The sequence below is a fragment of the Nesoenas mayeri genome (assembly GCF_963082525.1).
Source record: "Nesoenas mayeri genome assembly, chromosome: 1".
NCBI classification, from domain to species: domain Eukaryota; kingdom Metazoa; phylum Chordata; class Aves; order Columbiformes; family Columbidae; genus Nesoenas; species Nesoenas mayeri.
In genome coordinates, this window is record NC_137541.1 from 39,212,158 (window position 1) to 39,233,759 (window position 21,602).

The window sequence follows — 21,602 nt, forward strand, 5'->3', positions numbered from 1 at the left end:
TCCAGTCAGGTCTCTTGTCTGTCATCCCAGCCACACTGTGCCGGGGAGCAGTCCGGGTGTGCGGGCACGAGGCCCTGCCTCCTCTGCCAGCTATCTCAGGAGAGGAGCAGGACGTGTGTTTCAAGAGGACAGGGAGAACTGGGTCTGAGTCTGTGGAGCCGAGCTGCTTCTGGAGGTGACAGACGCCAAAAACCAAGGAGAGTGCAGAGCAGGCTCTGTAGAGTGTCCGTGTCTCCTGGCTTGGCATTTTGCAGTGGAAGAATATGGATTTCAGTTCTCATTCTGTTTTATATACAAAGAGAGAGTCATGTGCAATAAGCAATAAACATGCAAGTAAACCCTTCCCTTAAAATCCTTCCCCACTCCCCAGGAGTCCTAAACTCTCCCATCCATCCTCATCTGTCAGTGCTTAGGTATCATGGCTCTCCTAGTGACGGTCACGACTCTCGACAGCCATGTGGCCTACCCATGTCAAGAGGGAACAGAAAGTCTGCTGTCGTCTCAGCAGCAGAAACCCTTGCTGCAGGTCCTGGTCTGTCCTGTTGTGAGGACGGACTCCTGTCACCTCTCCAGAGATGAGAAACCAGGTGTGCTGCTCTCCTGTCTCTGGGCAGGAGAGGGATCCCAGCACAGGCTGTGCACACTGAAAGAGTTGTGTATCCTCACTCCTCTTCCAGGCAGCATGACTTCATGGAAAAGGGAATATATCAGAGCAGCTCCAGGCTTTGATTTACTCGGAGGCTGAGAGGCAGTCACAGGAGGCATTTTTTTGGTGGGCAAGGGGCTTATCCAGCTACATAAGGGTGCAGAACAGAGGAGGAGACGGTGGGCGATGGGTGCGGAACGGGGAGGCTGGAGGAGTTAGATGGCTGACTCCCTGCGGTATGAGATTGTGTCTAGGGGCAGAGTTGCCTGGATCCGCTCTAGGTCCAGGTGGCTTCCAAAATCCATCATCTGGATGACACCTCCCTCCTCCTTGGTGTTGCCCCCCAACACCACACCCACTTCATCATCATCTTCATCTTCATCTTGACTGACAAGAGCCAGCTCATTCTCATAGCAGAAGGCACTGGGAGGTGGGGGAGAAGGTAAGATAGTCATCTTGCTTTCTTGCAGCTCCCTGGCCGAGCAGCAAGGTGTGCCAGCTACCTCGTAGGTCTTGTGAAAGCGCGAATAATCCACTTTGTAGTGGTTCTTCTCCTCAAACACAACTGGTTCAAAACGATGACCCCAAAGGATTTCACTAGCGAGGTAAGAGCTTCGTGCCTGTGTAGTCATGGCCGTGGCTTCCACCATCCCTTCCAGGATAACAACAATCTCAAAGTTCTCCGTCTCCAGCTCTTCCTTGCCAATCCCATAGAGCGGGCTCTCCTCATCAATCTCATGAACAATAATAATGGGTGAGACCAAAAATATACGATCGAGGCCCACGTCGTAGCCCACATTTAGGTCCCGCTGGTCCAGGGGGAGGTATTCCCCTTCCTCTGTCATATAGGGCTTGATGAGCTGGGCTCGGACATGGGCCTCTACGATGTGGCTCCTCCTCAGGTTGCCCACCCGCCACATCAGGCACAGTTTGCCATCCCGCACAGAGATGACCGCATGGTGACTAAAGAGAAGGGTCTGGGCCCGCTTCTTGGGCCTCGCCATCTTGGCCATGATGGTGCCAATCATGAAGGAGTCAATAACACAGCCCACGATGGACTGGACCACAACTGCCATGATAGCCAGCGGGCACTCCTCGGTCACGCAGCGGAAGCCATACCCAATGGTTGTCTGTGTCTCCACCGAGAAAAGAAAAGCCCCTAGGAAGCTGTTCACGTGCATGATGCAGGGCTTGAGGAGAGAGGGACCACCTGCCACTGCTGGTGCATTGAGGTCACCATGGAAGAAAGCGATGCACCAGAAGAGGAAGCCAAAGAAGAGCCAGGAGACCAGGAAGGCAGCGGAGAAGATCATCAGCATGTACCTCCAGCGCGTGTCCACACAGGTGGTGAAGATGTCGGCCATGTAGCGCTGAGACTTGTTGCTCAGGTTGGCAAAGTAGACATTGCACTGGCCATTCTTCTTCACAAAGCGGTTGCGGTGCTTCCGCCGAGGGGCATGACCCTTCCCATTCCGGCTGTGCCCATTCATGCTGCCCAGCGCAGAGACCTTATGTCCATCCTCTTCGGTCGAGACGATGCTGTACCTGCAAGAGAAGAAACAGGCATTTCCAGTAGAAATACATGAAGAATAACAGCAGCCACCGAGACAGCGAGGGTGGGAGACATGTGGGTGGCTCACAGGGCGACAGTACCGTGCTGCCAAATATCACAACCACGTGTTTCCGTGGTTATTGCACCATGGTGCCACCCTGACTGAATTAGTGAAGCTCGGCTGTGACATTTGCCAAGCCTTGCTGCCAGAAAGTTGTATTTAGCAAAGTCCTAACTGGGCAGCAAAGCAGGAGAAGCTTGTAGCACTGTGCTTCCTTCCAGTTTTCGTGGTGAGGAGGGACCTCAGGCTTCAAAACCCATGGCAGCTGGGACAACTGGGAAGCCTGGGAGCAAGCACCCATGGTCTGGCCACATTTTAGCCCTGACATGATACAAGGCTGGGAGTTTCTATTCTCTCCTCTGCCTTCCTCAGTGATTTCATGGTGCATCGGTGACAATGTTTATACACTTCCTGCGCTCAGGACAATTCTGTTGCCACAGCAACATGTGTGGCTCCCAGCATCCTGCAGCCAAAGCCAGAGGTGTAATTTGGAGATCAACAGCCAAAATGCTGGCAGATTTTCCTGGGAGAAACTCCCCCCAGCGCTTTCTGGGAGACTTTTGCCCCTCTGGGTCCCCTCCCTGCCAGGTGGCACCACTGCTGCCCCTCATGTGCTGCTGGGTCTACAGATGCAGATACTCCTTGAAGACATGATGGCAGGAGATGCTCTGACCACCGAGGAAATCAAGGGAATGCACAGACCCACCAAGACCACTCTGCTCTCATGACCACCGAGCTCTGGCTTCCCAGGGCCTGTTGGGCTGGCAGTGCTTCCCTCCCACCTTATAGTGTTGACAGGTCAGCTGAAGCCCTCCAGCATGGCCTCCATGTCCCTTGTCCTCCTCTCATGGGAAAAAGGAGTAGGGGAAGCACACGTGGCTGGAGTTGTGACTCTTGGGGACTCCTGGGGACAGGGGGCCTCTGCAGTACTGCTTGAATAGTTTTGGTTCTGAAACAGTGCTGGACCAGAAATTCTTGAATAGGATTTCTGGTCCAGCACCACACAGGGCTTTGCTTCTCCTCTGCAGCACTCCTCTGATCACTGCCCCGTGTATGTTGTGTCTTGGATTGGAGAAGCAGAGAGGAGTCAATCCTTGAAGCAGGAAAGCCCCTGGCAGATAATTTGGGAAGAATATACCAAGAGGCAAGGTGAAGGTAGGGCCTGAGGGGCCACATGAGGAGAATCAGGGCAGCAGCCATCCTTGAGAAGGGGGTCACTCACCGGTTGACACGGACGCTGCCCATGGCTCTCTGTATCATCAGGTGTCAGGGGGCGGTGGGAGCTGGGGGGGCGTGGGATCTCATGCAGCAGCACTCACATGGGACCAGGCGGCTCTGGGTTTCACCTCTGGTGAGCTGGGACCTGTGCTGCCATCGCGATTGCTCCTGAGCACGCACCTTGCAGAGAAGGATGAAGCAAAACCCAGTCAGAGCCTCACTTGAAACAGCCATCCCAGTCCTGGAGCGGGGCTGCAGGGCTCCCAGCCATTTGCTCAGGAGGGATCTCACTGTGCCCATGGCCACTGTGTCACAGCCTGCCTTGGGCAGGTGAGGAGCTGATGGACAAAGACTGGGTTGCACAGCCTGCAGCCCCCAAACTCCCTGGCATCTACATCTGGGAGAGGTGCAGAGCCGGCTGGTCACCACTCTTCAGATCAAGGACACAGCGACTGAGCAGCTTGCAGGGCCCTTGCCCTGAGCTATTGTATTAATATCATAGCTTACAATAGGACGAGAGCTCAGCCAGGCTAAATACCTTGCACACAAGGACTAACGGAGCACAAACATGCACGGCAGCCCTCAGGGATCCCCATCAGCCCAGCCTCACCCAGAAGGGATTTATTTCCAGGAGGGAAATAAATAGAACATCCCCCCTGTTTGAAAGAGAAGTGAAAGATAGAGCCAAAAATGAGAACTGATGGAAAAGAAGGACTCAAGGGTAGCCAAGAAGAAGCCAGTTAGAGCAAACAAACCTTGCGACGTGTCCTGTGTGGAGCATCCAAGGAGCAGCTCAGCAGCAGAGCCCTGGGCAGGATGTCCAGGAGATGTTACGTCCTGACCTGGTTCTCCCGCAGCTGAAGAACGGAGAAATGGAAGACTCAAGAGCCACCCTATCCCGCCTGCCCAGAGCTGCTGGGAAGTGAAATGCAGTGAGGGGTAATGACTCACAGATTAGGAAAGGCTTTGTACACCCATGCTAATCCTGCACTGTAACCTTTGGATTACAGCAGCCAGTGGGGAGCACAGGACACACACACAGCCAGCAAGTTTGCTGCCTCCTAGTCTCACCTATGAGCAACCAGTGGTTGCCATATCTGAGGCAAAATCAAGGATTTCTGGGTCAAATCCAAGGTTTAGAGCTGCTTGTGAGTGGTCATGCACAGACAGCAGAGAGCAACAGCAAGTGATGTTGTCAGGGAGGGAAAAGCTGGTGAGAACCATTCTTGTCTCATCATCAGTGTTGCAGAATGGAGCTTCGTGTGGCTCAGGGTGACCACCAGCCTTCCCAGTTAGAAGCACAGACTAGAAGGCAGCAAGTAAGGGTATCCAGACACCATTTCTGATGTGCAAGCGCTGCTGTTGTCATGTCTGGGCTGAAGATTAACCAGTAGTCTCTCCTCCAGAGACCAAGGTTACTGAGGCAGTTTAAGCCCTGTGGCAACACAAATGTGGTTGTTCAGGCCAGGGATATTATGGCACCAGGAGAAAACAGCAACCTCATAGTCCACAATTCACCATATAGAGGTAAATGGAACAGCTGCCCAAAAATTCCCATCAGGAAGAAGTGCTTTGGCACTGACCTCTGCCAGCACCCTCACTGCCCTACAAGGTCCAAGTCTCTGAGGAGGGTCAGTTTGGGCACATATGGGAAATTTTGTTGTGCAGCTGGGTAAACCTACAACAGAAACTGCAGTCAATAACCTAAATAAATGTTGAGGGATGATCAGATGATGAAGAAAGGTCACTTCATGCCCACAGATGGTCCCACTAGGATAAAGCTAAGATATATCTTCAGTGATTATGTGGTAAGTGTGGAATGCAGAGTCCCACAGGTCTTTAGGAGGTGACAAAGGCAGGCAATTTGGGTATACCCTTCTATATCAGCTCCAGCCAGGAGAGGAAGAGCATCCGCTCCAGCTCGCTCATCCTTATCCAGCACAGACACTGATACTGGAGAAAGGCACTGACACAGCTCACACATGGATACTTCACAGCTTCCTAAATGTTTCGGACCACCACTACCACCCCAGCTGCAGGAACAGGTTCACAATTGCTAGAGACTTCAGATTTCTGGCCCAGGTGGTTGCCAGCTCCAAAAGAAGAGGAAGGAAGACCTAAGGAGCTTCTGCCCACTGGAACCATGTCTAGCAGCACCCAGATCTCTGCTCTTGCCTTCCCCAGCTCATCGAGAAGGAGCAAAGGAAGTAGATGAAATGCAGGTACTGCAAGGGCTGTGTTCATCTCTGATTCTGGCTGGTACAGCTAAGGGAATCATAGAATAGTTTGAGCTGGAAGGAACCTTCAAAGCCCATCTAGTCCAAGCTGCTGCAATGAGCAGGGACATCTTCAACTAGATCAGGTTGCTCAGAGCCCCGTCCAGCCTGGCCCTGGAATGTCTCCAGGGATGGGGCGCCTACCACCCCTCTGCACAACCTGTGCCAGCGTTTTACCACTCTCACTGGAAAAAATTTCTTCCTCATGTCCAGCCTGAATCTCCCCTCCTTTAGTTTAAAACCATGACCCCTTGTACTATCACAACAGATGCTGCTAAAAGGTCTGTTCCCATCTTTCTTATAGGCCCCTTTTAAGTGCTGAAAGGCCACAATAAGGTCTCCCTGGGGCCTTCTCCAGGCTGAACAACCCCAGCTCTCTCAGCCTGTTCTCATAGGAGAGGTGTTCCAGTCCTTTGATAATTATGGTGGCAATATGCAGAGCCCACCACGGCTGGACCTTGCAGCTCAGAGCCTGGCAGACATTTGTTGCTGGCTCCACCCTGCCAGAATAGAGCACCAGCAGCTAAAACTACATCACTATCTGCAATTTGTACTTAATCCCAAGAAAGGTATTTCCATGGAGAATAAAGCATAACCATTTGAACACACATATTGCAGCACATGAGAGCAAATGGTTTTAGTAGAGGCTGTAGTGAAAGACCAGTGGTTTCAGTCCATACACTCATCCGTAGGACCCACACCAAATTCAGCTCATAGCTCTGTTTCTGCTTCAAGTTCAGAAATTTTTCCAGTAGATTTAAGGACCTCAGCAACAAAATGCAGGGACTCTGCTCCAGAGGTGAGCTGTCTGATGGACCAGTTTGCACCTGTTATTATCTTGTGGAGGTTCTGCAAGGCGAAGTCTATGTTGCCCTTCACAGCCCCCAGGTCAGTCATTTGGCCTGCTCTCAGGTTTTCGTTCTCCATCTTGCAGCTCTCCAGCTCTTCCTGGAGAATAAAGATCTCTTGCTTCAGTTTCTCCACATTGTGTTCTGCCTCCAGAGCCCGTTGGGACATTACATGGAGGCTCCACTCCTTTTGCTTGACAAAGGACTGTAGCTCTTGGGCTTCCCTCCTCTCTTTGTCCAAGGTGACCTGTAGCTGCTTCTCCAGCTTCTGCATCATGCACGCCTGGGTCTCCAAGGAGTTCTGCATGCTCCTGACCACCCTCCTGAGCATGGTGTTCTCCTCGCTAAGCATATCATGGGTCAGCTGCAGGGATGAGAACTCCCTGTCCCCGATGGCCTCCTCATGCAGCATGTGTGGATCTGCTGACCTGGTGCGCTCTGGGTACCCCAGGTAAGGGTCACTGGCATGTCCCCAAGGGGCAAAGGCGTCCACCCCCGAGTGCTTTCCCCCACCACACTGGAAAGAGTCATAGGAGCCACATGATGCCACACTGGCGGTTCGGAGAACATGCGACCTTTGATGCACAGGAAGGTGGTAGGTCCAGCTGTGGTTCTCATCTTTAGACAAGCTGCTAGGATTTTCCATGTCTTTGTGAAGTGGTTCCTGAAACTCCTGAGCTTCCTTCTCAAGCTCCTGTGCATGCTCAGCCAACTTCTTGGCATATATTCTATTTTTCACTTCTTCGTCTTTCACCATGTAAGAGTGCCTGGGATTTACGGAAAAGGGGTTGGGATCCCCCAGATCCTCCACCTGAGTTTCACTTGAGCTGTTGTTGCTCTTGCACTGGAGTGGAGGATGTGCGGAGTGGCAGGGGTAGCTGAATTCATCGTCATTATCATCATCTTCCAAGCCTTGAGATTCTGGGCAGACACTCTCCATTTTCCCAGAGCTGTCAAGCAGCCATGACATTTTTCAGGATGCTTTGGGCTGCAGCAAGCAGGAGGATCCAAATTATCCTCCTGGAGCCCAGGTCACGCAGGCAGGTGGCACTGACAAGCAGTGTGCCAACTTCTGCAGCCTCAGTGATGCTCGTAGGGGAAAACGAGTCACCAAAATCACTCCATTTAGATCACCAGGATGTTCAGGAGGGAACGGAGAGGAAGAGCAGGCATGTCTGTGTCTTTGCTGTGAGGAGGAGTCACCAAGGTCTGTGATGTCATTATGTGACTTCACTGCCTGCTGTCAGGTTATGACCACGGGGGGAGAGGAACCAATCAACTGCAAAACTGGTTTTTTGGCAGCAGGAGGATAAACTGGATCCTCATGACAGCAGCGCTGGCCCCAACTCAGGGATGATCCAGTGGGCAAAGAGGAGCTGATGAAGCCACCTGAGACCTCCAGCATGCAGGAGGGATAGGGAGCTGCAGGCCCCATGCAGGCAGAGTGGGCCAGAGGAGACAACCCTGCCCTGCGGGCTACCGAGTCATCTCCAGCAGCAAGACCAAGGTGCTGGCACTTTGTTGCCAGGGCTCAGCCTGGGCAGAGGGAGGAGACATCACCAGCGCTTTGCTCAGAGGCATCACCCCAAGCCAACCAGCCAGTGAGGGGTCCACGCCATGGTACTGCCGATCTGATTCATCCCCTGATGCCAGCTGGCACAGGGAAGTGTTCGTAATACCGGGCACCACAGACTCAGAGCGGCACGAGCCAAGAGACAAACAAAAATAAACCCACTTACCACTTCCACCCCAACACACCCCCGCAGCGCGCGGTGCCGCCATGGAGAAGACAGACGGGCAGGTGAGGAGCCCTGTGCTGGGGACTGCTGGCATGAGCCCCCCGGAGATGCTGTGCCAGGAGGTGATGTAGCCACCATCCATCCTCAGCAGCTGGTGGCCCAGGGCCATCACTGACAACCCTGCCAGAAAAATGGGTGCTGAGAGCTCAGCAAGGCCAGGGGCTGCACCAGGAGCCTGTGCCCTATGCAGACTCCGTGCAAACATCCATGAAAGGGTCTTTTTGCTTCTTGGAAACCTGAAATGCCAATGTGATGAAGACGGAAGGCTCAGGGATGCCTCCAGCAAAAAGAGATGCCATTCCCATCCTGAACAGGCAGCTGCCTACTGTACAGGAGCGGGAGGAGGAAAGACTGACCGAGGCCAGAGGTGCAAATGCCAGAACATGCCTGAGGACTTTTCTTGGAGCTTTCTCTGCCTCCTGGGACCTAGATGTGGAGGGGGAAGCTGGAAGGTCAGCAGCAGCTCTTGGGGAGTGGGATGAAACCTCGCCAGTGGGTGCAGCATGGGGCACACTGGGAGATGCTAGGCAGGAGGCTAGGATGCTAGGCAGTCCTGAGAGATGTGTCTCCATCCCTTCTGTCCCCAGCATACATGAACACCCACGTGTTTCATGGCCTGAGGAAACCCCCCCAGCACTTTAGGAAGCTGCTGCTGGATGGGCATCACATCCCCTGTCTTGCAGTGCTGACGCTGTGGGACTCCAGGGGCCAGCAGCAGCCTCCAGCCCTGCAGCCTCGGCTGCCCTTCCCTCCCTCCCAAACACTTTCCCCCTCCTGTGCCCTAGATTGAGTGACACTGGGGACACTGCCACCGTACTGTAGTCATCCTGCGCGGGTGACACTGCGCTCCACAGCACAAGCCATCACACCAGCCCACGCTGCCACCCTGGCGCTGCTCTGACCCCGAGCAGAAGCGTGAGGCCAGGCTGCTGCCATCGCTCTCCAAGGGATCTGCAGGCTGATAATAACATCAGGGCACGCGGTGCTGGTGCAATGCCTACGTCACTCCATCCCAGTACACGGTGCAGCGCCTTGCACATCCCAAGCTTTCTCCAGTCCCTGCCAGAGTGGATCATATTTGACAATCCTTCCTTAAATTTGCAGTGGAAGAGTCTCATGAAACAGAACAGAAAAGTCCACGCTGAAGCACTCCCCCACTTCTCTTTTTATAACAACCGTATCTGGTGCTCTGGAATGTACACCGCAAACGATGATGATGGAAAAATCCCAGGGTATTTTTACACTCTTAGTCTTTGCTTTATCTGGACTCGTCTGGCAAATGCATCTCTCCTGTCTGTGGTCAATACCGCAGCTGCTGGTTCTGCTGCACCTTGTGCCTTAATTCCTCTTACCAACTGGGTAGCACTTTCCAGTTTTGAGGATAGCATCCACAGACCCATCCTGTCAGCTCGGGCACAGTGACAGCATGGCAGACGTCTTTTCACCTCTTGGAGAGTCAGGGTAGAAACACCCGCAGCAGAGAGCGGACCCTTTGGCTTTTTGCCGAGCCTCACAGACACACAACATTCAGTTTGTCCTCTTCGTAACTCCATCTTGTACCCTGTTCCTCGCGAATACTCCCGGGCTTCATGCTGGGGCTCGGTGCCGTGGTCCACGAGAGGCAGCGGCCGAGCTCTCCATCCTCAGCACCGGCAGGGCAGGGTGCTGGGCACTGGGTGCTGGGTGCTGTGCAAGCACAAGCAAAGGCCTGGTCACCGTGCAGGAGAGCTTTACCATATTAAAAAGGCAAGTGACATATGGAAGGTGAGTGGAGGAAGCTGTAATCAACTCCATACCATTTTTATATACACACTTCTGCCTTTTCGTTCAATAATTATAAATAGATCGAGTAAGTGCCAGCAGTCCCCATCTGCCCTGCAAGGCACGATCTGCTGACCAGTTTCTCTCGCCAAAAGGTAATTTTATTAACATGCCCCTGTCCAGTTTATATTTTGGGATGGAGTGAAGGGGGGGGATTTTTCCCCTCCCCTGGTGAAGCCCTGGAGCTTGGGGATGGGTAATATGAAAACAAAACAAAATGATTTGAAGTTAAACCATCTCAGTGTGTGACTCAGAGCTATTCATAGCTCTCTGAAGCCAGCTGCAGCAACGGAGCCAGAAGGATTCTGCCCGTATTATTATTCCAATTACCATCTGAATTAAAAGTTTGAGCAGTGATCAGCCCACATACTGACGGGAGGGGGAGAGAAGAAAGCAAAGAGAGAAGGAGAGAAAGACAGAGAGGGAGAAAAAACAGATAAAAATGGGATCCACACAAAGGTCCCCGGGATGACAAAGTCGGGAAGAGGCACGGAAAGGTGACAGCATCACCTCCTGTCAGCTCCCACACCGCCCTGGCAATCCCTGCTCCGGCCACACCGGCTGGGCCACGACTCCGCAAGAGCAGCTGTCTGCTCCCCGGGATCCCGGCTGAGAGCAGGGGAACCCCACAGGGGGTTGGTGGGACTGGCACAGGTGCCTACCCACTTTCATCTGGCCAAAATGGGGCTGGGGGGCCAAGAGGCAGGAGCCGGGGATGGCCAAGCAGCAGCGTAAGGAGAGGATGCTGCTGGGGCAGTGGCTGGGGAGGAGTCCCCGCTTTTTCTTATTGAGTGAGGTAGGTGGGTGTTATTCTTTGGGGCCGGCATCACAGGGAAAATTAAATGCTCAGAAGAAGGTCCCTGGCCTTCCTTGGGTGGTGTTCTTGGCCAAAGAGAAGCTGGGGTTTGTGGCAGCCAGTGTGCAGACCACATCCCACCTGCTTCCAAGGAAGCACTGGGGCTGATGTCCACCCCGGCAGCCATCCTGCCGAAACTGTGGACTAGACCCCGGAGGGTTGGTGCAAAACCCTCAAGAGCTGAAAAAACAAAGCGGCTGGGGTGTCCCCAAGGTCCCCATGTCCTAGATGTCTGCAGTGTGCTCAGGCCACCTCCTCCAGCTTCCCAGCATGACTACATCAGCAAAATGGGCATCTCCCCCAACCCCCACCCCAGGAGCTGCCTTCACTGAGCATCCTGCCCTGCGGCAGCTCTGCCAAAAGGCTGTCCCCAGCAGTGTCCCCGCGTCTCCGCACCTCTCCAGCACGGAGCCCCTCTTGAGTCCATGCCAGCCTGGCCAGGACTGCCTGCACATGGCCTCTTGATGGGTCTTAGCTAGTTGGGGAAGAGGGTTGTTATCCCTGCTTAGGAAAAGGGTGGTAAGAATGGCCAGTGTCATCAACCTGCCTGCTGCCATTGCACTCCCGACAAAGCTCCCAGCAAGGAAAGCACCTGCAAATGGGGTTTGAATGATGATAACAACAAAGACAGCAGTGACAGCAGCAAAGGGTGAGCAATGGGCAGTGCAAATCTTGCTCTGCACTGAGACCTGACCGAGAGAGGCCACAGCCGCAGCTCTGCACCCCACTGCTGCATGAGGGCTGAGTTCCCAGCCTGATCTGAATGCTCAGCGTGAAACCATAAGGGACAGGGAAACAAAAATTGTCCCCCAAACCCCTTGTTGCTATTCTAACAAGGATCCCAGCGGAGCCACCAGCCTCCTGAGGGGGTCCCAGCTTCTCCCCTTTCAGTCACACCTGGTCAGCACCAGCAACAGACCTGAGAGAGCATCCTGGGAAAGCTGCAAAACTGAGTTCCTGCAGAGAGTGGATTGACTATTTCAACTGCAAGCCTGCTGACTGCAGCTTGCTTGGACCAGTTAGACAAATGCACCTGAAAGATATCAAGCCTAAGTGCTGCCCAGTGCCGGTGGTATGCAGGACCGTCCTCTCCTGCTCCCATCTGTCCCCCAGCTCCCCAGCATGGCGGAGGCTGCTGGCACGAACAGGCTCCAGCGCAGGGGGAGAGCGGTGCGAAGCAGGACATGGCTGCCATGTTTGCACACTGCTAGGCCAGCGATATCCCCACCACAGGTTGCTGTTTTAGCCCTGCTCCTCTGGGCTGCCATGCTCCCCCCAGCACCCTGCCTGCTCACCTGCTTCTGGGTGCTGCCTGTGGCTTCTGCCTCCTCACCTCCACCCGGACAGGTGTCCCTTGCTTGAGCAAGGGACAAGGACAGGAGAGGAGAGGACTTCTGGGTCCTCTAGGTCTAGTCCTGTAGCAGGCACCATCTCTTCATAATGCAATTGAGCTTCTTGGAGGGATGAATCTCCTGTCTGTCCACGCTCTGGGATCCCTGGTACCTTCAGCCCCCATGCTCACCATGCTGCTGGCAGGGCCAATCTATAGAGCACTCATGGGGCTATAGGGCTGCTTTACCCTCCTCTATAGCACAGTCTCTTTTGACATCCTCTTTCTATAAGTCTCTTTTCAGCTGACCCCACTGCACAGATGCCTAAGCAGGCCTCCAGCAAATGCCATGGCCCAGGGCAGAAAGGGAGCAGACGAGAGGAGAGGGGGGACCAAAGATGAAGGCAGAGGAAGGGAAACATGCAATGGAGGGGCAGATGGGACAAAGCTGACAGCTCATTGCACCAGCACTGGCACTGCTCACCAGAGCGGGAGGGAGGGAAGGAGACGAGGAGGGAGGCAGGAGAGGTGTGTGGGGGTTTTTCTGCAAGCCTTTCACAGGGGACAGAGCGCAGGACGCTGCCTCTCTCATTTTCACACAGCACCGGGCTCCCTCTGAAGCATTTCTGGAGAAATGTTGCCATAGAAATCAAGCAGCCGTCCAGATTGCGAGGGGCAGGCCTGCCGCCATGGTGGCAGGGGCTGGCGCAGGCGCGGGCAAAGCAGCAGCAGGAGTCCCTGGCTGGAGGACTCCTCATCCTCCATCCTCCGCTCCCCCATCTCTGCTGAGAGCGGCAGTGGTGCTGCCATGCCAGCACGGCTGGTGCCTGCCACAGGTAGCATCTCCTCCCCACATGCACGGGTGTGTGAATGTCAAAGCCACCCCTGCAGGCAAGCTGCCTGCCACCAGCCTCCCGAGAGGCCAGGCACGGAGGTGCACGGGTCTCCAGGACAGCTGGGACAGGGTCATGCTACAGCCATCTCCCACCACTCATGTGCTCAGGCCATGGCACCTCCTTGACTAGTGGAGAACAAGCCTGAGAGGTCTGAAGGCGAGACCCAGCTCAAAGGCAGCCCTTGACCATCCTGAGCCCACTACTGCTGGAGGATCAGCATGTCCTCCAAGAAGGGGCTTCAAGACTGTCCACGCCTGCTAAAGCCACCTTGTTTGAGGAGGAAAACCAGTGCTGGTGCCTCCATGAGCTCTGTGTGAGGCCTCTCCACCCCAGCAAGGGGCACAGAAGCAGCTCCATTGGGGAACATGAGTTTAGCCCGACGTGTCTCTGCAGTGCTGCGAGACAAGCGCAGACAGCTCCTCTCGGTCCTTGCCATTCACAGAAAAATGCGCGCCAGCGGGAGGCTGGGGAGCCACGCGCCTGTGAGTACAGGATCGATCGCTAAGACACGAGCATCCATCTATTGATCCTGGGCTGCGCTGCCGGGTTAAGCCAACCCAGCGCAATAACGAGACAGGACAGCGGGAACTTGCTGAGGGCAGATTGCCATTAACCACTCTGCTCTGCGTCTGCACTGATGTCAGCACGCGGCAGGCACAGGTGTCCATCACCGTGTCCTCCTCCCCCTTGCTGACACCATCTCACCAGCAATATCACCCCAGGAACATAGCTGCTCCTGGGGTGGTGGCCAGTGGCCGAGCTCGGGGTGGCCAAGCAAGCAAGAGACCAGCAGGGACCTGTTCTGCCAGCTAAATCCATCCTCCCACGGACACCTTCTCGCTTTTTGGCTTTCCTTGCAAACCATGGCGAGGGGCTGCAAGGGGCACAGACCACTGCCAGTCCCTTGCCAGCACCAAATGATGTGGCACTTGGTCTTGGCAGCTGAGGAGGGTGAGAAGTGGAAGAGGAGAAAGGTGGAGGGGAGGAAGCCCCACTTTCCTCCAGACAAGCCCTCTCCAGCTCATCTCGTCCGTCCATTGCCATTCTCAACATCGCTCCTCTTCCTCAACATCCCCTGTCCCCACCAGCTCTCATTTCCTTTCTAAGAGATGTAATTCCCAGGGACTTATTATTGTTATCAGTGGCTAAAAACAGGGGTGGCCATGTGCAAGGGTGACTCAGGCATCTGTGGTTGCCACTTCCGATGGCAAATGAAGAGGGAGCATGTCCCCATACCTTGGGTAAGTTGTTCTCCACATGCACCCCCCCATCCTCTTCCGGGCTCCAGGTGACCCCAGTCCCCGGGTCCCTCTCCACACCTCCCACCTCCAGCAAACACCTCCTCTCAAGAAGCCAAGGAGGGCAGGGAGCGGGGGTTGAGGGGAGACTTGGAGCCATGTTGCCTCGGCCACACGTCCCCCACATGTGCTGTCACCACCTGCCCTTGGCAGCACAGTCCTTGAAGGGAGGAAGGGGAAAAGGAAGAGGCCCTGTAGCTGCCATTCACTTTGCCACAGATGGAGCCAGGGCTGGGCAGAGGGGATGGGAGACTCCAGGCTCTTGGCAGAGGGATTTGGTTGCCTCCAGGTGATTTTCCTGGGAGGGAGGGCATCAAGGGCTGAAGGCAGGTCACCAAGGGTGTTCGAGGTGACCTGCCTGCACCATGCAAACCTGTCTGCTCCCACCCTGGTGAGGACCCTGGCCTTGCCAACAGGGAGCAAAGAAAGAGTTCCTCTGGCATTTTCTTCATGGCTTCCTCCTGAGCTCCTTCACCCAAATCCAGTATCCTGAAGAACCTTTGCACCATGCCTATCTGAGGGATGTTCAGCCACCACTGGCAGGATCAGCCACACTGGGGCTAGAAGAGGTGGAAGGCAAGGGAGAGGGGGGAGGTCTGGAGCCCCAAAAGCTCCATAGGTAGGGGGAGAACCAACATGGTTGCTTCAGCCCTGGTTGTGCCCAAGTGCTTGGAGAACAGGTCTCCAGTTCTGTTCTTCTCTGGGAACTGGCTGGGACCACACAGAGCAGGAGAAATGAAAGGTGAGACCCAGCCCCAGCTGAGAAGGTGCTAAGGAAACATGTGGAGCTAAAAAAATTGAGAAGTTACCTGCAGAGTGACTGAAGTCAGGGCAGTGAGGGGAAGGGAGGGAAGTTGGGGGGGTTCACAGGTAGTGCCCACCCCTGCCTCTCGGCCCATGGCCACCGCAATAGCTGCATGTGCAGACACCGTGTACACAGGCAACTTTATTATTCACTGGCACGCTCACATGAAGCCACGCATCTCTCCCTAAGTTATATTTATAGCTGTTCCTCAGAGCGAGCACAGATGAAACAATACATTATTTTCCTAAGGAAAAAAAATAAACCCTTCCCGATCTGACGCCGGTGAGGGGAGCAGCGCGCCCCAGCGCCGCCTCTTACCCGGGTCCTGCCGAGGGCTGCCGCCTGCTCCGGTCCTGCCGAGCCAACATCAGAGGAAGGGGAAAGCGGCCGGTTTCTCCATCTCACCATGAAACGCCTCAGCCGGACCGGTGGAATCGGGGAGGTCTCTCTGCAGCCTCTGGCTTGGGTTTCCCCCCCAACACACTCACCCCGAGGAGCTACTTCTCCACCACGACCTGCTCCTCTCCTAACTCTGCCCTGCCCACGCCAGCGCTCTCCTCCTGCCTCTGCCTCTCCTCAGCATTTTTTGCTCCCGGGAGTGTCCATCCCACAGAGCTCCGATGTGCCTTCACGGCTCAGCAACGAGGTCAGGTCTCCCCATCCTGCCTGGCTCCCTCCTTCCTTGGCATTATTCGCCTGTGCCCCTCGCTGTCCCCCTGCCCTGGTCCCCAAATCCCTCCTCTCTCCCTTCCACTCTTCCTCCCTTTGCACTCCGCTCCCTTTCCCTAGCTGCCTCTCCCCCTCGCTGATTGCTATGCAGTCTGTAGCTGAGAAGTCAGTAACTCTGTGGTAGGATCCAACAGCTTTCCGCTCTACTTTAGCCCATCCTCGCGTGTGAGCTCAGAGCCACGGAGGCACCGCTGCTGAGCTGCCGTGGGGGAGACGAGAGCGCAACCATCAGCAGCGGGAAGGGGACGGCGGGACCACCAGATGCCCCGGGGAGGCAAATCCTCTCACTGGGCTGGCACAAGGGGCTGAAATATCCACTGTGAGGGCTTTTTTCCCACCTGGATTTGGGGTGCTGGGCTGACACCTCTCCCTGAAGAAGGAGCAGGCTCGCCCAGCTTTTGAAGAGCATTTGCTACAGGGTATGAGCTCCCCACATCCACAGCCCGGCCTCCCCACCCTGCAGCGCTGGGGCTGTCCTGCTGGGACAGGCGAGGATGGGGAAAGGGACACGGGTAAGGAGGGACCTGCCGTCAGGGCTCCAGGATGGTGCACGGCCACCTGGCCAGGAAGCCTGGATCTGGAAACCTTCCCTGGGTCTCTGTGGCCAGCAGCATCTCAGGGGCTTTGAAGAGGTCAGTTCTTCATGGCAATGCAAGGGGCCAGGGGACCCTGTGGCAGTGAAGATGCCCCTTTGGCGCCAGAGAGAAGGTGGAAGCTGAAGAGAGCCCTGACCCTGCAGGCAGCAGCTGTAGGCACGGGCTCCCAGGGACAGCCCTGCAACAGCCTAGTGGTGTCCATGGGCATGGTTTCCATCTCAGTGTCTCATCTGCCATCTCCAACATTAAGGTCTCTGCTGGAAAGTCAAAAAAGAGCAAAAACCCCACTTTTTGAGTGCCCTCCGGGTCCCAGTCCTGCAGCAATCATGACCCTCCCTGCCAAACCTCATCCCAAGATCCCCTGGCGCATGGATGCCCCCTTGCACAGTACACTGCAGGGACCTCTGTCTCTCACCTGTGGCAGCGAACACCACCATGGTGAGGACCATCTGCTCTTGCCTGGCAAAGCCACCCCGCGGCAGGGCAGAGGGTGTTGTGGCAGCTCTCTGCACAGATGGGGACCGTGGCAGCCTCCCGCGCCAGCCAGCTTGCCCCGGCCCAACCGTGGCCTCTGCCCAGCGCTCAGCCTGGGGTCCCAGGGAGCCATGGTGCTTGGACGGAGCAGGGTCAGCCTGCTCCCTCTAGCCGCTCTACAGCTGTCCCTACAGGGACCTTGTCCAAGTTCAGGGAGGGGACTTACTTTCCCAAAAGCCGCACTCCCAGTGCCTGTGGCACTGCATCCCAAGAGCCACCACCTGAGAGCTCCACAGGCACCCCATGATAAAGCATCGCTGCCCTCTGGCACCACAACAGGCCTTTCCTCTCCATGTGGTAAAGGGATGAAGATGCTGCTGAGACATCTTGCCCCTTCCCCAGGTGGGTGAAGCCGCCAGGCACCCACTCACACCTGCAGCTCCCTCAGGTTCAGGCTGGGTTTCACCCTCTCTGCCTTTCACTCCTCATTGCCAGCTCCCCCCAAGACCTTGCTGTATTTCTCTCCACCTGGGCAGTAAGAGAAACATAGAATGATAGAAGGGTTGGAAGGGACCTTCAAAGCTCATCTAGTCCAACCCCCTGCAATGAGCAGGGACATCTTCAACTAGATCAGGTTGCTCAGAGCCCCATCCAGCCTGGCCTTGAATGTCTCCAGGGATGGGGCATCTACCACCTCTCTGGGCAACCTGGGACAGTGTTTCACCACCCTCTCTGGAAAATGTTTATTCCTCATGTCCAGCCTGAATCTCCCCTCCTTTAGTTTAAAACTATTAGCCCTTGTGCGGTCATAACAGGCCCTGCTAAAAAGTCTGTCCCCATCTTTCTTATAGGGCCCTTTTAAGTACTGAAAGGCGGCAATAAGGTCTTCAAGATCAATAGCTGGCACCTTGTGCATGGCACAGCACCCTAGCATGGCCAAGAGGCAGCCAGCACAGCCAGGGCCATTGTCAGGCACATGGGGACATTGCACCAAGGATGTGACCAGCCTCTCGCTGTCCTTGTGCCCCAGAGGTGCCGTGCCCTGGCCGCCCCAGGCCCACTGGCCCTGGGAGTGGGGTGGCTCACAATCACCACCCCCGCCCGTCTCCACCAGCACCGTCTTTAATAAGAAGCGTGGAATATTTTAGCACCTATGGAAAAGCCACCACAGACGGTGGTGGCAGCCGTTGCCAGGGAGACGCTCCCAAAAATAGCCCCACTCCGCCAACCTTTCCCGATGCTGCTGTGGGGATGGAGGAGGCAGAGGGATGGAGGGATAGAAGGGTAGAGGGATGGATAGAGGATGGAGGAAAAGGGGGAAAGGGAGATGGAGGAATGGATGATGGATGGTTTGGAAGGATGGATGGAGGGATGGATGGTTTGGACGGATAGATGGAGGAGTAGAGGGGCAGATGGAGGGATGGGTGGATGGAGGGATGGAGAAAGAGATTGAGGGGAGGAGGGATGGATGGAGAGAGATGCGGGGGCAAATGGAGGGTGAAGCAGGAGCTTCTGGAAGGTGAGCAAGCACTACCTGCCCCTTCTCCTGCCTGGGGATGAAGAGAAGCACAACCACCATCCCAATAGCCCCTGCTTAGGCACCCAGGGTACAGCTTTTCTGTGACACCAGCTAAGACAGCACAAACCCTCTCTGTCCTGGGCAGGTCTGACCACAGGTGTTTAAACCACACAACACAAATTTGGAGTCCTTAGCACCTGTCAGGCTGCCTCTGCCACCCTCCTCCGATCATCCCTTCTCTGTCCCAAGTGCTCCAGATCTGCCCCAGACGAGCTGCCCTGGTCATCGGGGCAGAGGTGGCTGATGAGGCTCAACCCCTCTGGGGATGTCAAATCACCTCCCGCTCTGTGACCTCTACAGAACAATTCCTGGGGGCTGCCCACCCTCTTAGGGAGGCTGGAAGTGGCCTGAGATATGGCCTACAGCAGAAACAGAGGGGGACTCCAAGCAGTTGCCCAGGGGGAAAAGCGCAGAAGCCTTCCTGGTGGTAGGAAACAAATGCTTCAGCGAGAAGGAAACCTCCTTCTCCCGCCTCATGCCATCGCAGGACAGGCAGAGGTGGGGAAGGGCCCTCCATAGAGCTGCTGCCACCTGGCCCAGCAAAGGCAGAGAGCAAAACTGAAAAACAGAACTAAAGGCTGGGGGGGGGAATAAAAAGAAACACAAGAACCCCAAATTCCCATTTTTAATGCCAAACCCCAGCTTGCGCGCCTCCCTGTAACCCTGAGGACATTCCTTGTGGTCGCCATGGAAACAGGAGGCATGGAGAGAGCATCACCGAGCTGGGCGGTGGCAGCGCCCAGTATTATTTTGGGAGGCAGGGAGACACCCGGTGCAAGGCGCTTCGTGTTGTGGCAGGGAGGGAGGAGGGAAGGTTTATTTTTACTTGCTCCCACCTCATGTGCCATTTTTTCCTTCTCTAAGTGGCCGGGTGCCCCTCACCTTCCCAGCAGCTTTCCCACAGCCCTCCTGCAGGCCACACAGAGATATCCCACGGGGAGACCCCTGCCCCACCACCGTGTCACACCTGGATAAGCTCGGCTGGGCTGCTCCCATGAAGTCCCTCTGGTGGTCACCTCACATGATGGCTCCTGGAGCCACAGCAGGAGATAACAGTGTGGCTCGGGGCCAATCAGCTCTTCTTGGGAAGGTGCAATATGAAGAGAGCAAACATTTGCCACCCACAACAGTGTTATCCCTCTGCAGGAGGGAGGCTTCATCCCTTGGGTAGGGCAAGAAACTGCAAAGAGGAGCAGAGGACAAGAGGATGACGAGGTGTCTCAGATGCTGTGCCCCAGGGGTTTGGGAGGGGATCTGTTGCAAGAGAGGACCTGAAATCTCTTTCTTCCCCCAAAACCTCCCATCCCACTCCATGGCTCAACCCTCTTTCCGCCGACCTGTGAAAGGACCTGGGCCACCAGAGACCTGCTGGGCCACCAGGACTGGGGCTTGGCTTTCACCTGCATGGCCTTGCAGGGCTCTGCTGAAAGCCCCAGTGGCTCCGCTCCAATGCCTGCAAACCAAACTTCAGCCAGTCCCTAAGCCGTTGCTCCTTTGCCGATGCTCTCCTTCAGCCTAACCTGCTCCGCTCCCACCACACCCCCCTCTGCCTCGATGCCCTGGCAGGGCCAGGCAGGGCCCTCCCCAGTTCCATGGATCTGAGCGGGTGTTTTCCAGCCCAGCCTGGGAACACGGCTGGAAAAGCTCAGTGCAGCAGGTGCTGGAGCAGCAGAGAGGGAAAACACGGCAGCCAGCCTAATGGGCAGAGAGGAAATGTATGCAAATGTATTCAGAAAGGAATCCGGTGATGCTAATAGACTTGTTAGTCCTCTCAGTAAGCACCAGGAACAATATTTTTACACTTTAATCATTAAGGATTTTACTCCAAGCGAGCCCATAAGGACATGCCGAAGAGGGGGGATGTGGAAGAGATGGCCATGGGTGACAGCTGGGGACAGGGAGGGTGGCAGCCAGAGCCAGCCACAGGACAAAGTCACACAACTCTTGATTAACGAGATTAGACCCATGGCCAGATGCGATTTGCTAAGGGACGAGGTGACAAATTAAAACATCCATTTGGTTGCATTAAAGCAGCTTTATATTAGTGATTAGATAATGAACATCTAAAGGCCCTGTCTCAACACGGAGGTCCCTTCGCTGCTGCCAAGGGACCTTCCTGTGTAACCGCAGCTGCAAGGACAAGATTATCCCAACCAGGCTGGTCCCCCAGGGCTGTTTCTGAATACATTAAAACTTTATCACCATCACTACAAAGTTCCTTTCTGTTAAATCTATAAAACCAGCAGTACCTACGCGCTGCTTCCACGCAAAGCATATATTAATATTACATTGTTAGTAATCCGTTTGCAGGAATCCAGGATTAATATATTCAGCAAAGTTTGTTTCCAGCCAGTCTTTGGGAGGATCTTCTCTTTCCTCTAGGGCTGGGCTGTGGGATCTGTACCACTCCGGACAGGACACTCGCAGGCAGGGGGGGCTGGTGGGGGTCTGGGGGAGAATGGCTGTGCATGACCTGCTGTGGCAGTGGGGTGTCACATACAGCCTGATAATTCACATCTCTCCCCACTTCTTCGTTTTATCCAAGAGACAAGGCGGAGCACCAGGGAGAAGGTGCTGGAGGCGAGACAGGGCTGAGGAGGGCAGAGGGCAGGAGGCCGCCGGCTGCGAGCAAGACAGAGGTTAATGCACACATGGGGACCGTCCCTGGAAAGCTTGCCCCTTGCGGGACTGTGTATCCCCAAGGCCAGAGGATGGGGATCCCTTTCCCTTTGCCTTTTCCCCTTTAACAACACTTCCGTGTGTAACTTGAGACAAGTTGGGGAAGGAAAAAAAAAAGAGGAAGGGGAAAAAAAAAGAA

The 21,602-nt window shown here is 55.2% G+C and overlaps 2 protein-coding genes across 3 annotated transcripts; both read right to left on the reverse strand.

The window, feature by feature from the left end:
- Positions 1–861: 861 nt before the first annotated feature.
- On the reverse strand, positions 862–15,774 carry KCNJ4 (potassium inwardly rectifying channel subfamily J member 4; the record flags this gene model as incomplete). 2 transcript variants are annotated; one of them, XM_080362322.1, is made up of 2 exons in its annotated part: positions 862–2,191; positions 15,725–15,774. In XM_080362322.1, the coding sequence occupies 2 exons, from the start codon at positions 15,772–15,774 to the stop codon at positions 862–864; spliced, it is 1,380 nt and encodes a 459-aa protein (XP_080218448.1). The 2 variants fall into 2 exon arrangements, with proteins under 2 accessions (XP_080218448.1, XP_080218449.1); XM_080362323.1 differs by lacking the exon at positions 15,725–15,774 and adding an exon at positions 3,482–3,519.
- Positions 6,465–7,571, reverse strand: LOC308041415 (endosome-associated-trafficking regulator 1-like; the record flags this gene model as incomplete). The annotated part of the gene is made up of 1 exon (XM_080346060.1): positions 6,465–7,571. One exon carries the CDS (start codon positions 7,569–7,571, stop codon positions 6,465–6,467), a length of 1,107 nt encoding a protein of 368 aa, XP_080202186.1.
- Positions 15,775–21,602: the final 5,828 nt, after the last annotated feature.